Raw genomic sequence first — 14,376 nt, forward strand, 5'->3', positions numbered from 1 at the left:
ATGATGAACAGTAAAAGTTAACATGTTGTAAATGAGGTCCTTTAAGACCTATTTAATTTTATTGATAGTGTAGGATTTGTAAAATAACACTTTTTTTTTTTGGCATGTTTTCTTAGGAGCTCTTGTAATATGGCAATTTATTGATTTTATGTATTGATTCTACCTCTTATTTCCAGTATAATTTTTCAATTTTTCTGTTTAAGAACTACTTCATGTAACTCATTTTCCAACTGTAGATGAATTATTACATGGCTCTTGGCATAAGCAGATAAAAAGTTTGAACCCTAGGAAAAACAGCCATCACTGTGTGTGGGTTTTTTTTTGTTTTTCTTATTTAAAGTAAACATGCACACATGCACAACAATTTATTGGTGATGGTAGGGTAGTATTGGGCTTGGACATGCTGAAAGCTTTTTGACTTCTGAAAACCTTTCTTTAGAAAGATCAAGTCAATGCCTCTGTAGGAAAAATGTTGATTTTTCACTTTTTGTAGAGACCCATTGCTTTGCCAAAATGAAAGCTAATGCCACATGAGGGTATCACTATTAGCTGGACTAGCTTGTGTAGCTTAAAAAAGTCTTTTTTTAATCTGAAAGGCTCAAGATAATGTCAAAAAACCTTCATAGTGTTTTTACTAGTAAAAGTTTTGTGAGAGCACATGAAGTTGTATAGGAAGCTTTGTGGGTAAACAGCGATCCATGGATCCCAAGGGTCAAGAATCTGAATACCATTCAAATTTAAGGAACAAAATAAACTTATAGCTCTGTTTCCCTGTGATTGCCTGTAATTGATTAGTCCTTTGATTGCCTGCAATGAAAAGCATTTTAATGATCCCCAGTTGCTGTTACAAACTTGTTTTACCCAGCTGTTCTTGGATCAGCAGGAAGATAGCACTTCCAACTTTCTGATGTACTCTTGGAAGTTATCAAAACCTACTTGGGAGATCTTAACAAAGATTGCTTAAATCCCTGTCTTATCCAACAGAAAACAAACAGAAAAAACACTTTGGGTACTGCATTGTTGTCCTCAAACAATTTTATCCCACAAACACTGTTTTAATGTTAATTAATATTAAAAGCATTCTGTCTTTAAATCCATTTTGGTTAAAAGTCCAATTAAAGATTGAAATAGCATTTGAGAAAACACTACAGTTCCATCACCAAAAATATGAGTTATGTACTGCTTTTCTTTAAATTTGTTGCGGAAGAGAATATGTAATTTTAAAAATGTTTGCAGGCAACCACCAGTCAGTGAGACACACTGGAAGGAATTGCTCCAGGATATGTTAGACATGCAGCAGAAAGTATATACATGCTTACATTCAGATACTTGCTATGAGGTGAGTTTTATGCTTTCTTACTGATTTATGTCCCAAGTAAGCTACAAATTCTCATTTCATATTGTTGCTCACATATGTAAATACATTTTCATGTGTTATGTTACTTGGTTGTCTACTGGCTCTTTTATGGTATTTTCATTCAAATCAGAAACTTCCTGCGTTAATTCATTTCATCAAAAGCCCCTCTGATAAATATCCTGTATATCTTTTACTAGAATTCAAGTTTTTTTAAATTGAGTCAACTTCTTAGGACTTCGTGATTCTATGTAACAATGTGTTTAGTAATAAACACTTAAACTTAATGAAAATAAACAATCTTTTAGCTAAATGTTATCTTCAGCCAAGTATTTCTTAAACATGAAGTTCTGGTTTGATAGTATTATCCAAGATCATTATAGGATTATGGACTTTCTACTGCTTGCAGTTGAAGTAAAATAATGTGAGATGAGAAATTAATTTCTTTGAAGGAAAAAAAACCCTGCATGTGGATAAGCCCCAAACCTACATCATTAATATTTGCAAAGGACACCTCTTAGACTGATGTAGAATTTGCTGTGACATGTATTGTTTATCTATGTTTTCAATTCAATATACTGCAGTTTATTACGGAAACAGTGCCGTGTCCACTATAATTGGTGTTTAAATAGTCACATCTTTTAAAAGTTTAAGAGTGTTTTATTACAGTTCGAAGATTTAATTGCTTATGGCTATCAATCTGATTAGCTCTTGGGAGAAGTTTTGAAAGCAAATTAGAGGAGAAAAAAAAAAGAAAAAGCAATGCATACATAAAGCAATGTATACATTAAAAAAGTCACTCTTTCTCTGTAGTTGTACAGTTTGAAGCTGCTCAGAGATAACTGCAATGTATTTAATGTTCATGGTATTGTGATAGGCTAAGACATAGTGTACTTGGAATCTTTTTTAAGTGTGTTTAAAAAAATTATAGTACTAGAGCACTCTGAAAAGAATAGCATTTGCTTTGCTCTGATCTTAATAAGTTTTTTATTAATATTAAATTGTTTTTTAACCTCTGTACCATATCATTAAAAAAAAAACCACAACAAAGGGTTTTTGAAAAATGATCTAAGAATGCCAAAAATGCTTTGAAATGTAGTGCTGTCATATGCAATTATACTTTGAAAACTTCGAAATTGAGAAATTGATGAGGCAGTAAGGATTTGCAATCACGTGAGGTTTGTATTGGGATCTTTTTTAGTATGATGCTTACTGTATTCTGCTTGCATGCAAAGTGAATCCTGTCCTCCTGAAGGACTTCGTGTCCATAAATTTTGAGAGAGGTAAATTGTATTTCTGTGATCATTAAGGAAGAAGGGTCAGCTATCATACTTTGAATCTTTCACTGTTCCTTGAGGATTAATATATCGTGAAATGGAAGATGATCCAATTGTATGATATTTAAGAAGCACTGAACTGTGTTCCTTTCAGAGCATGAGATAGTTTGGAGAGGTTCTTCCTAGTGATGAAATACTTTAATTTCAAGATGCGATTGGGCAGGGTGCTAAATAATCTAATCTATGCCCCCTTTCCCATGAAAGGTCAGACCGGATGATCTTTTGAGGTCCCTTCCAACCTGGGCTCTTCTACGATTCATTGATTCTATTTAATAGGTTATGAAATTTAAAACCTTTGATAAAGGCCATATTGTTGCAGCTATGGTATTTTCTGAAATTATTAAATGCATATGTTGCTCTTCATTAGGACAATACTGACCATGTTCAAAAAAACCAATTTATTTTTGTAAGGAAATGAGATTATTTTGTGTGTCTTAAAATGGGCAAAACTTGGACCTGAAAATAAGTTAGGTGTTTTGTGGCAGATGTAGCATTATATTAGTATGCATTCTTTGAAGATAGTCTTGACTGAAACTTAAAAAGCATCTTATATGCTCAGTTCTAAATATTTTTAGTTTCTTCAGAGATACGAAACTTCTTCTCATATGTTGTTGGTTTTAAGGTCTTAATACTGAACTGCCTTTTCAGATTCTTACATCCTATTAACACCTCAGAATGTAGGTACAAATAATTTCTGATCTCTAAGTCATACTGTAAAAAAGCAGTTAATACGCTTTTTTCTGCAGGAAGTAGAAATAACTAGCTACTAGTTAATTTTAGCTTTACTTAAATTGTGGAAATACTCTCCTTGGTAGAAGTTACATTTTCTGCTTGGACTGAATATATTCTTTTTGACTTTAAAGATCCTTCGATTCAAAGGGGTTGGTTCCATACAATGGAGATAAGCTTACTTGAAGCTGCTGTTGCAGATTATTAAATTATTGTTCCTTCTTTTAGATATTCACAGAAAGTCTTTTATGCTCAAGCAGTATAGACAATATCCACTTGGCTGGGCAAATGATGCATTGCAGTATTTGGTCAGCAGATCTACCAAGTTCATCAAAAGGGAAGACACAATATCGAGTCAGCTATGCAAAAAGTATCGAACTAGTTTTGGCTGCGGGCAGAGAATATTTCAATTCTTCGACAAGTTTGACCGATAGCTGTATGGACTTGGCCAGGTATATTTACAATTATCATATAGATAAATACATATTGTTCTTTTAATTGAAACTTGATTTTGTTTTCCCTTTCAGAAGGGTGAATCTTATGTGGGTTTATTTCTCTTCATGTAAAATTACATGGTAAATAGAAATAATATCTTTTGGCTTCTGTAAGATTTTTGGTTTTTTTTTTTTTTTTTTTGTGTGTGTGTGTGTCTGTGTGTCTGTGTGTCTGTGTGTCTGTGTGTGTCTGTGTGTCTGTGTGTGTGTGTGTGGGGGGGGGGGGGGGAGGGAGGGAGGGAGGGAGGGAGGCTTGTTTTGCTTTTTTGCTGTCCCAGCCTTGCTTTTTTGCTGTCCGTGGTTATTGGAATGATCTGTTACAGACTTCAGGTTGAAGAAGAAGAAACGTGCAAGTCTTTCTCTGTGGATAAGAAGCTTTTTGTGTGTGTCATTTGAACCTTTTCCACATTATGGCATTCAACCACAATTGTGGCCCCCAGTTACTATCACAATAGAAAAAAGCATTTTGCTGACTCTTTCATTTCTTTTCTTACTTTGGTCTTTCCCAATTCTGAGAGTTCATTTGAGGCTATCTGTCTCCCTTTGTTACATTAAGAAATAAGCCAAATAATTCTTCAGAAAGGAATTCAGGCATAGAGCAGCCTTGGAGGTTGCAGTGTCGGTGTTCATTCTTGTATAGATTTAGATACGGAAGTATTTTCTCTTACAGTGTAGATGGAGATAGATAAAATAATCATATATTACCTATGTAGAACACTGATGCCTCGGCTTACCCTAAATACTTAGAACAGAGGCGTGTCTTTATATTTCCAGCCTTTCCCTTTTTTTTCCTAAGAATTTGCTGTTTCATTGGTATTGTTTTTATGTGTTAATCCAAATGAGTTTTCCTTTTTCCTTAAGGCACTTATTTATTAAAAAACAAACAAACAAACAACAAAACAAAACAAAAAAACCCAGAAACCAAACAACAAAAAAAACCCAAATCCCATAAGCAAACAAAAATACTTATGTCTCAACTACAAAGGAAGACACATCTTTATCAAGTACTGCTTTCACTTAGACATGAGTACACTTACCTACTAATTACAAGAAAAAGATTAAATTATTTTTCTGCCCCTCAAGGTACCATTATGGGTCAAGATGAATTTGTTATGTACATACACGTTACCAGATTTTTTTTAGTACTTACTATAGTAATACAGTCAAACTGTTTGTAATTAATTTATCCTTTTTCAAATTAAGAACTTTTCCTTGGTAAAATATTGTTACTATAAAGTTTTATGTATTGACAAATCATATATTTTCCATTAGGGATTAAAGGAAGAATATTTTGCAGTTTGCCTTGAGTTCTGGATACATGCTCCATAGCTTAACTAGAAAATGACTGAAAAAGCACTGTTTTTTTCTCCCTAATCACTTGCACCTTGTTCCTCTCTCCCATCCCAAATGCACACACACGCACATGCATGATGAGGATGAGGGTTTTTTCTTTATATTTGTAGGGTTTTGTTGTTTGCTTTTTTTAGTAAAGGCATTATTGCCTTAAGTCAAAGTTGGAAGACAGTCACTTTTACAGTATTAATTACATAATGCTAGCTCTATTTCTGCCTTTTTATTGAAAACACAGTTTATTGACTGTCATTACTGCTTATAAGCACTCTAGGTAAATACTTGCTTTGGAGGCCTAAAAGGCCCGAGAGTCACTGGCTTTTTAAAAATTTGTCTTTATTTTTAAATATAAGAATATTTATATGAATATATATTATTATTATTATTTTATTTTTTTTTAAATCAATTGAGAGCCTTTTTACATTTTGGACACCATGTGTTATGGTTTAACCCCAGTTGGCAACTAAGCCTCATACAGCCGCTCGCTCGCTCCTCCCCGCAGTGGAATGGGGGAGATAATTGGAAGAGTAAAAGTGAGAAAACTCCCGGGTTGAGATAAAGACAGTTTAATAGGTAAAGCAAAAAATGCACACACAGGCAAAGTAAAATAAGGAGTTAATTCACTACTTCCCATCAGCAGGGGGGTGTTCAGCCATCTCCAGGAAAGCAGGGCTCCATCACGTGTAATGGTGACTTGGGAAGACAAACACCATCACTCCAAACATCCTCCTTGTCTCCGTCTTTCCCCAGCGTTATATGCTGAGCATGATGTCATATGGTATGGAATATCCCTTTGGTCAGTTGGGGTCAGCTGTCCCAGCCGAGTCCCCTCCCAACTTCTTGTGCACTCCCAGCCTACTCGCTGGTGGGGTGGTGTGAGGAGCAGAAGAGGCCTTGACTCTGTGTGAGCACTGCTCAGCAGTAACTAAAACATCCCTGTGTTATCAGCACTGTTTTCAGCACAAATCCAAAACATAGGCCCATACTAGCTACTGTGAAGAAAATTAACTCTATCCCAGCCAAAACCAGCACACCAGGGCTACTAGATATACTGTGCAAAAGTTGCAATCACAGTGAAGTAGGTGCATACACTGTTACAATATCCAAATTACAACTGAATTTTATCTGTATGCATATAATTGGCACAGTTAAAATGTCTCTATTAGCTACTTGTAGTGGTGGGATTTCCTCTCTACGTAGGAGAGAAACTCTCCTTTGGGCTAAGCTAGGAGGCAGAGCGGTTGGTTGGTTTTCTCAGGTGAGTAGCTTCATTTTGGAACAGCAGGAACAAAATGCACCATTATTTGGAACAGACCTTTTGGGTCAGCAGTCCAAGTCCTTTGCTGTTGAATGTGGCACTGTAATATAATGTAGACTCATCTCTGTGCCTGGGAAGGTCATGGAACAGATCTTCCTAGAAGCTATGCTAAGGCACATGGAGGACAGGGAGGTAGTTTGAGACAGCCAGCATGTCTTCACCAAGGGCAAGTCCTGTCTGACCAACCTAGTGGCCTTCTATGATGGAGTGACTACATCAGTGGACAAGGGAAGAGCCACGGATGTCATTTGTCTGGACTTCTGTAAGGCCTTTGACATGGTCCCCCACAACATCCTTCTCTCTAAATTGGAGAGATATGTATTTGATGGATGGACTATTTGGTGGCTAAGGAATTGGTTGGATGGTCACATCCAGAGGGTGGTGGTCAACTGCTCAAAGTCCAGATGGAGATCAGTGACAAGTGTTGTCCCTCAGGGAATTGTATTGGGACCAGTACTGTTTATTATCCTGATCAATGACATAGACAGTGGGATAGAGTGCACCCTCAGCAAGTTTGCAGATGACACCAAGGTGAGTGGTGCGGTTGACATGCCTGAGGGACAGGGTGCCATCCAGAGGGACCTGGACAAGCTGGAGAAGTGGGCCTGTGTGAACCTCATGAGGTTCAAAAAGGCCAAGTGCAAGGTCCTGCACCTGGGTTGGGGCAACCCCTGGTATGAATACAGGCTGGAGGATGAAGGGATTGAGAGCAGCCCTGCAGAGAAGGACTTGGGGGTACTGGTGGATAAAAAGGTGGACGTGAGCCAACAATGTGGGCTCACAGCCCAGAAAGCCAACTGTATCCTGGGCTGCATCAAAAGCAGCGTGGCCAGCAGGTCGAGGGAGGTGATTCTGCCCCTCTACTCTGCTCTGGTGAGACCTCACCTGGAGTCCTGCATCCAGCTCTGGAGCCCTCAGCACAGGAAAGAGATGGATCTGTTGGAGCGGGTCCAGAGGGGGCCACAAAAATGATCAGAGGGATGGAACACCTCTCCTGTGAGGAAAGGCTGGGAGAGTTGGGGTTGTTCAGCCTGGAGAAGAGAAGGCTCTGGGGAGACCTTATTGTGGCCTTTCAATACTTAAAGAGGGCTTATAGGAAAGATGGGAACAGAGTTTTTAGGAGGGCCTGTTGTGATAGGACAAGGGGTAATGGTTTTAAACTAAAAGAGGGTAGATTGAGACTTGATATAAGGAAGACATTTTTTACGATGAGTGTGGTGAAACACTGGCACAGGTTGCCCAGAGAGGTGGTAGATGCCCCATCCCTGGAAACATTCAAGGTCAGGTTGGACGGGGCTCTGAGCAACCTGCTCCAGTTGAAGATGTCCCCGCTCATTGCAGGGGGGTTGGACTAGATGACCTTTAAAGGTCCCTTCCAACCTAAACTATTCTATGATTCTATAATTACTATGAAAAACTTATTTAATGTCATTATAAAATTTAGGGGTTTTTTTGCCTGGTCTCCTATTGAGAGTCTTTTCCATTAGCAGGCTCTGTAAATACAAGGTATCATTGCTTTTAATATCTCATAAGGGTCCCATGATCAACTTTTATCTTATGGTTTTACGGTGATATTTCAAAATAGGCAGTTTGTAGCTCTCATACATGTTATGAATATGTGACCGTGTTTATTCTTAGTAGGATGTTTTGGTCCTTCTCCGACTTTTCTCCAATCAGTTGTTTCATAGTAACTTAACTTTTTTCTGTGAGTGATTATCGCAGTGTGTAGGTCTCCTGGTAACCTTCCCGTATGAGTTGTTTTAGGTGGAACATATTTATTTTCTCTTTAGCGAGTTCTCTTTCCTTCCGCTCCTGTTTTAATCTCCACTTCAGCCTGAAATGTTTGTCAGTGCTCCTGAAAAATGTGATGGGTTCAGATGGGAATGTTGCTAACATGCCATTTTAGTTTTGATGTAAACATATCTATTTCTTAATTAACATGTAGAGATGAAAGCTCTATGATAAATTGCACAAATAAAATACTTTCCTGAATCAATGTGCGTGATGAATTAAGCCATTTTAAATCATTGAGATTAACAAAAAATCCACATGCAAAATAAACATGTATTAATAAAACTACATACGAACATACTGTACCAGAATGCAAGTTTTGTTTTAAAAATTTATCTAAAAGCTCATTATGTCAATATAATAGTCATAAAACTTATGAATGTTTTAAAAAGTTTATTCAAAATAACATGTTATTAATAATTCTATGCATTAATTAATTTTCAGAATTTTTTTTTTTTAAATCAGCTTTGTTTTCATTTGCTGAACCTAGTTGAGGAAACTGAATTTGTGACAATGGCTTTAACACTTCACTTCCAATCAACTTTTTACAGAATTTTGCTTCTATCTTCTAGCATGTGGCAACACCAAAACGTAATAGTTATATGAGAAATATTTCCCTAGATAATTACATATTTGATTATGTACGTCTTCAGCATATTTAGTTAAATTCATTGCGGGTCTAAATTCCAGAGGGTTTAGGCAATGTTCTTATCACAGGTGAAGAAGATTGTGGCAATCCAAGAATAGAATTTCGTTAAAATGTTTAGCCAACCATAACAGAGATATGGTGCCAAACACTTACAATGTGTGTTACAGGTCTAGTGAGTATTGTGACATTTCATAAGCACAGTAAATTACTGGTGTGTGGTTTGTTTTTTTCTAACTCACAGGTGAACTTTTTCCAGAAATTTAGCTTTGAATTTATTCAACAATTTTTAGAAAAATTTGTTTCCTCCATATTTAGGTGCTGTCTGCAGCTTATTGTGGACTGTCCGAGTGCTATTCAGGAGGAGCTAGATCTCATTCGTGCTCTTGGCTACCTCGAAGAATTTGGCGTGAAAATATTACCATTACAAGGTACTGCATATTTTTATTCTTTATATGATACTTGAAACACAGGCATAAATATGCATGATAAATACTTTACTATTGCATGAGTGTTGCTTGAGTAAACTAAAGGGTCCCTTCCCTGCCTCCAAACAGCTTACGGGCACGTACCAAAAAAAAAAGATTGTTTTTAAAAACATTTTTCAGTTGATGTAAGATAAGAAAGATGTCTGCATATGGAATCTGTGTTTTGGGACTTATTTTTAGCAGGACTTTGTAGTAATTAGAGTACTGAGTAGCTGAAACTCCTGGAGACTTCAGCAGAAATAGTTTGAGCTCACCTTTTAGTTGCAAAATAATCTGCCCTTGCTCATGTGCTGATGAGCTTTAAAATAATGGGTGGGAGAGAGGTACTTCATGTGTAGGCAGTTTTCATGTCTTTACTGGTCTGTTTCATTTTGACATATATAAAACCCAATGACAACAGAAGTCAGCTTCTACAAGGTATTTCTTCTGATGACTTGCTTAAAACTTTAAAGCTGTTTTGGAGCTCTGACTCCAATGGTATGGAAAGTTGTTGGACAGAAGTTGGAAAGAAAGGATGATTATGGACAATAAGATAAAGGGGAAAATGGAATATATTGCAGTGTACTTTACTGCTTATAGATTGTGCCAAACTAACAAAGTTCATTGCTTTATGTGCTGCGTTCACCCTGGCTGGACGCCAGGTGCCCACCAAAGCCGCTCTATCACTCCCCTCCTCAGCTGGACAGGGGAGAGAAAATATAACGAAAGGCTCGTGGGTCGAGATAAGGACAGGGAGAGATCACTCACCGCTAACCGTCATGGGCAAAACAGACTCGACTTACGGAAATTAATTTAATTTATTGCCAATCAAGTCAGAGTAGGTTAATGAGAAATAAAACCCAAATCTTAAAACACCTTCCTCCACCCCTTCCTTCTTCTTGGGCTCAACTTCAGTCCCGATTTCTCTGCCTCCCCTCCCCGAGTGGCACAGGGGTATGGGGAATGGGGATTGTGGTCAGTTCATCACACATTGTCTCTGCCACCCCTTCCTCCTCACACTCTTCCCCTGCTCCAGTGTGGGGTGCCTCCCATGGGAGACAGTCCTCCATGAACTTCTCCATAATGAGTCCTTCCTGTGGGCTGCAGTTCTTCACAAACTGCTCCAGCGTGGGTCCTTCCCACAGGGTGCAGTCCTTCAGGAACAGACTGCTCCAGCATGGGTCTCCCACGGGGTCACAAGTCCTGCCAGCAAACCTGCTCCAGCATGGGCTCTTCTCTTCATGGGTCCACAGGTCCTGCCAGGAGCCTGCTCCAGCGTGAGCTTCCCACAGGGTCACAGCCTCCTTGGGCATCCACCTGCTCCAGCATGGGGTCCTCCATGGGCTGCAGGTGGATATCTGCTCCACCATGGACCTCCATGGGCTGCAGGGGGACAGCCTGCCTCCCCATGATCTTCACCAGGGGCTGCAGGGGAATCTCTGCTTCGGTGCCTGCAGCATCTCCTCCCGCTCCTTCTTCACTGCCCTTGGTGTCTGCAGAGTTGCTTCTCTAACATACTCTCCTCTGCTCTGCTCTCCGGCTGCTCTTGTGCAGCAGCTTTTCCCCCTTCTTAGATATGTTATCCCAGAGGTGCTACGACCGTTGCTGATGGGCTCGGCCTTGGCCAGCGGCGGGTCCATTTTGGAGCCAGCTGGCACTGGCTCTGTCGGACATAGGGGAAACTTCTAGCAGAAGCCACCCCTGTAGTCCCCCAGCTACCAAAACCTTGCTGCGCAAGCCGAATAGTACAGTTTATTAACAAAACCCCCACTTTTCTAAGTGAAAGAAATACAAGAGAGCTCATCTACCTGGCTTTCAGTGAAGCTTGAATGTATGGTATGTGGGCAACTATGTGAAACTGCATGAACACTGGTATTGAAAGCACTCTAAAAGAACTGGCTGAGAAGAGCACTGAGTACCAATGAAATGTGCTGATGGCAGTGTTTTACTTCTGGCATTGTGCAGAGAAATACTGGGATTTATGGAATGCACTTGTGGGTCTATGGAAAATGAAGTGGATGTTCTTAGTGGCTGTTGTTACTTTACTTTGGTGTTCTCTTTTTGTTCTCTTTTTTCCCAAGTATTCCTTCAAACTGAGCTGATGCTCCATATGTTATAGCCAGAAATCTTATCATTTCTGGACTGAGAATAAGTCTGGTTTCTAGATCTCGCAATATTGCACTGTTGACTTCTAGAGCAGAATTACTTTTTAGTCAGTTTGTTCAACCTGTAGAAAAGTACACGTGTATTTTCTTCGTCTTTTTTGGTGTGGACACGAAGGTATCATTTAAGAAAGAGGCAGCATAATATTGTATTAACAGTATGTGTAATACGAGTGATCTAGATTAATTAGAATATGTGAAATCATGCCTGTAATTTCATTAATGATCCTGACTTATCCTTTCTTCAGTATCTTTCAGGTAAATCAAATTAATCTAATAAGATTAAAATTATGTTTTAAAGTTTTAATGAAAGCCTTTAAATGGTCAGTTACTTTGATAGAATGTCATTAGAATAACATTGAGGATCAGTTATTCCCACAGTAAGAATTAGCAATAGACTTCTATTTGCACTTTTATGTTTAGTTTTCTGTAGAGCTTCCCGCCTACTTGTATTTTTAGCAAACTTAGCAGTTAAGGTTGTGAACTAGTATTATGATGTATTTTAATAAAATCTGGTTTGGAGACTCCTTACTAACATAAATGGTGAAGAAAAGTCCATCTTTAATGAAAGTGATTGACCCACGGTATTATTTCAGATTACTTTCCGTTTTGTTAGATATTTAAAAAAATCTTGCTTATACAATCAGTGAATGAAAACATTTTACTGTGGTATATTAATATATGTGTGTGATAGAATATTAAAAATGAAACTAAAAGAGTAACCTTTTCCTGCTCCTCCAGTCTCAGTTTGTTGTAGTCTAATTTGATTTCCAGAACTTACTAATAGAGTTTTCATTATGCAAGTGCTTCTTTGCTCTTATTGAGAGGCCTAATACCGTATGTTTTAAGCCCAATATGCTAATGCAGAGTTTATCCCCAATGCAGACTTTCATGTCTTACTGAGTGTTAAGTGGAAGATCTGCATGCTGTTCCTCTGTGTTCTGAGAACTTGCATGGTATGAAAATGTTACCTTTTTAAAGCAGCAGCCTGAAGTTAGCCACCCACTAACTAGCTAAAAAGAGCACTGAAATCGGTTCATGATATTAAATTATACAGTTAAGGTAATTGTTTAATTCTTGGTAAAATCTTTTTTGAAACACAGTACTAATTATAAGCTGCTCAGGATATGGTTAACACAACCTGGTGATTTGCAGGCTTTCCCTTCACTTGCTCAGAAAATATTTAAATTAAACAGCCTGAAGATTTTGCCTGTGACAGTTCTTTCAGTCTGTGTGCTGTATCCTGTCCACTGTAAAATAAAATGTAGTGTGAAAGATTAGTTATTTACAACATTCTGAATGAAAGTTAATGTCCGTTTTAGCAGTCTTTCTGAGAATGTTGCAAAAATGATATTTTAAAAAAATTACATAAAAGTATATGGTTAGTCATATAGATTTAAAAACATGGAGTCTGAAAACCTGAAGCAAAAATAAGGTTTCATTCAGGTTAGTCTCCCTCTTTTTCCTACCTTCCCAGCCTGACTTGCTAGTGATTGGGGCTGGATATACTGTAGTGTTATTTTAACTTTCTGTTTATAGGTATAGTTGAGGATTGCATGGAAGTAACTTTGGGCTGGTTTTCAGATTGTGTTTGCATTCTTATACTCGCTAGCCCTCTTTCTGCATCTACATTGTTTAAGAAGAAATACAGCAGTAGTACAGTCTCATTTGTACAGTCTCTAACACCAGTTCTTTCAACAGTGCGTTTATGTTCGGATCGACTTAGTCTCATCAAGGACTGTCTATCTCAGTTGTCAACGAACTATAAGCAATCTGCTAAGCTCCTGGGACTTGCAAATTTGCTAAGGGTTGCAGGTAAGCTGTGTTAATAAGACACTGAATTGCAATGCAGCATGCATTTTTGCTTATGCTTTAGGACATTTGAATTGATCATTAGCACATGTGTTCAAGGATATCACTAAAAAGTTATGTGGAAGAGCAGTCATTGGGGGCGAAAGAAATAGTTTACATGAATATTTTATCTGTAAAATGGCTGATATTGTCAACTGCTCTGACATTCCACTAATACCTAAAATGAAAACAGCCTTGTCTAATCTGGATTTTGCGTAAAAGCTCATTTCAGATTGGAGGAGTTGTTGCTAGGAGTATTTTGTCTTACAGTTAATTGGTAGTACTAAAAATCCAGTAAATCTTATTGTCTCTGTCAAATAAGGTAGTTTGATTTAATAATAGTCCCATTTAAGTTAGAGGGGGAAAAAAGTCATCTGTAATGCATAAACATCAGCTGTTACACGAAGCATAGACAAAAGTATATCTCTTTTGTGCACTAAAAATAATGCATTAGCTTGAGTATTCATTTGAGGGGCTGAACATCTTTAAGGATTGAATCTTAAAGATATTAGATTTTTTTTTTTTTTTTTTTTGATAGCCTACCTAAAGTGTCTGGCAGACCTTTTGATTTTTGAAAAATACTTCATCAGTGCAGCTGCAAATACAATACTGCTATATTTTTATGATGTAGAAATAGAATATAGAAATACTAAATATAAAATAGAAATTCATATTTCATACAGTGTGGTATATAAATTCAATGCTTTCTGGCTTTGTCACTGATGCATGCCTGGCTAGTTCCATTCTCTCTCTATTTGTTAAATCACTTCAGAATTTTTTCTTATGTTTTTCAGGAAGCTTAGTATTGGCAATTTCTGCATAGTATTATTTATAGGGGGGGGAAATATTCAAGGGGGTTGGGTGAGGTTATGAACAG

General features: G+C 37.7%; 1 protein-coding gene across 3 annotated transcripts in view; it reads left to right on the forward strand.

Annotated features, from left to right (window-relative positions):
• Positions 1 to 14,376, forward strand: part of NBAS (NBAS subunit of NRZ tethering complex) — a 181,970-nt gene that overhangs the window by 50,782 nt on the left and 116,812 nt on the right. For all 3 annotated transcript variants that reach the window (XM_075497913.1, XM_075497916.1, XM_075497915.1), the window contains 4 exons: positions 1,237 to 1,339; positions 3,649 to 3,872; positions 9,338 to 9,450; positions 13,350 to 13,463. In XM_075497913.1, coding sequence (XP_075354028.1) covers positions 1,237 to 1,339; positions 3,649 to 3,872; positions 9,338 to 9,450; positions 13,350 to 13,463 — 554 coding nt within the window. The remainder of the gene's footprint in view (positions 1 to 1,236; positions 1,340 to 3,648; positions 3,873 to 9,337; positions 9,451 to 13,349; positions 13,464 to 14,376) is intronic.

This window comes from Mycteria americana, chromosome 3 (assembly GCF_035582795.1).
Source record: "Mycteria americana isolate JAX WOST 10 ecotype Jacksonville Zoo and Gardens chromosome 3, USCA_MyAme_1.0, whole genome shotgun sequence".
In the NCBI taxonomy this organism is placed as follows: Eukaryota; Metazoa; Chordata; class Aves; order Ciconiiformes; family Ciconiidae; genus Mycteria; species Mycteria americana.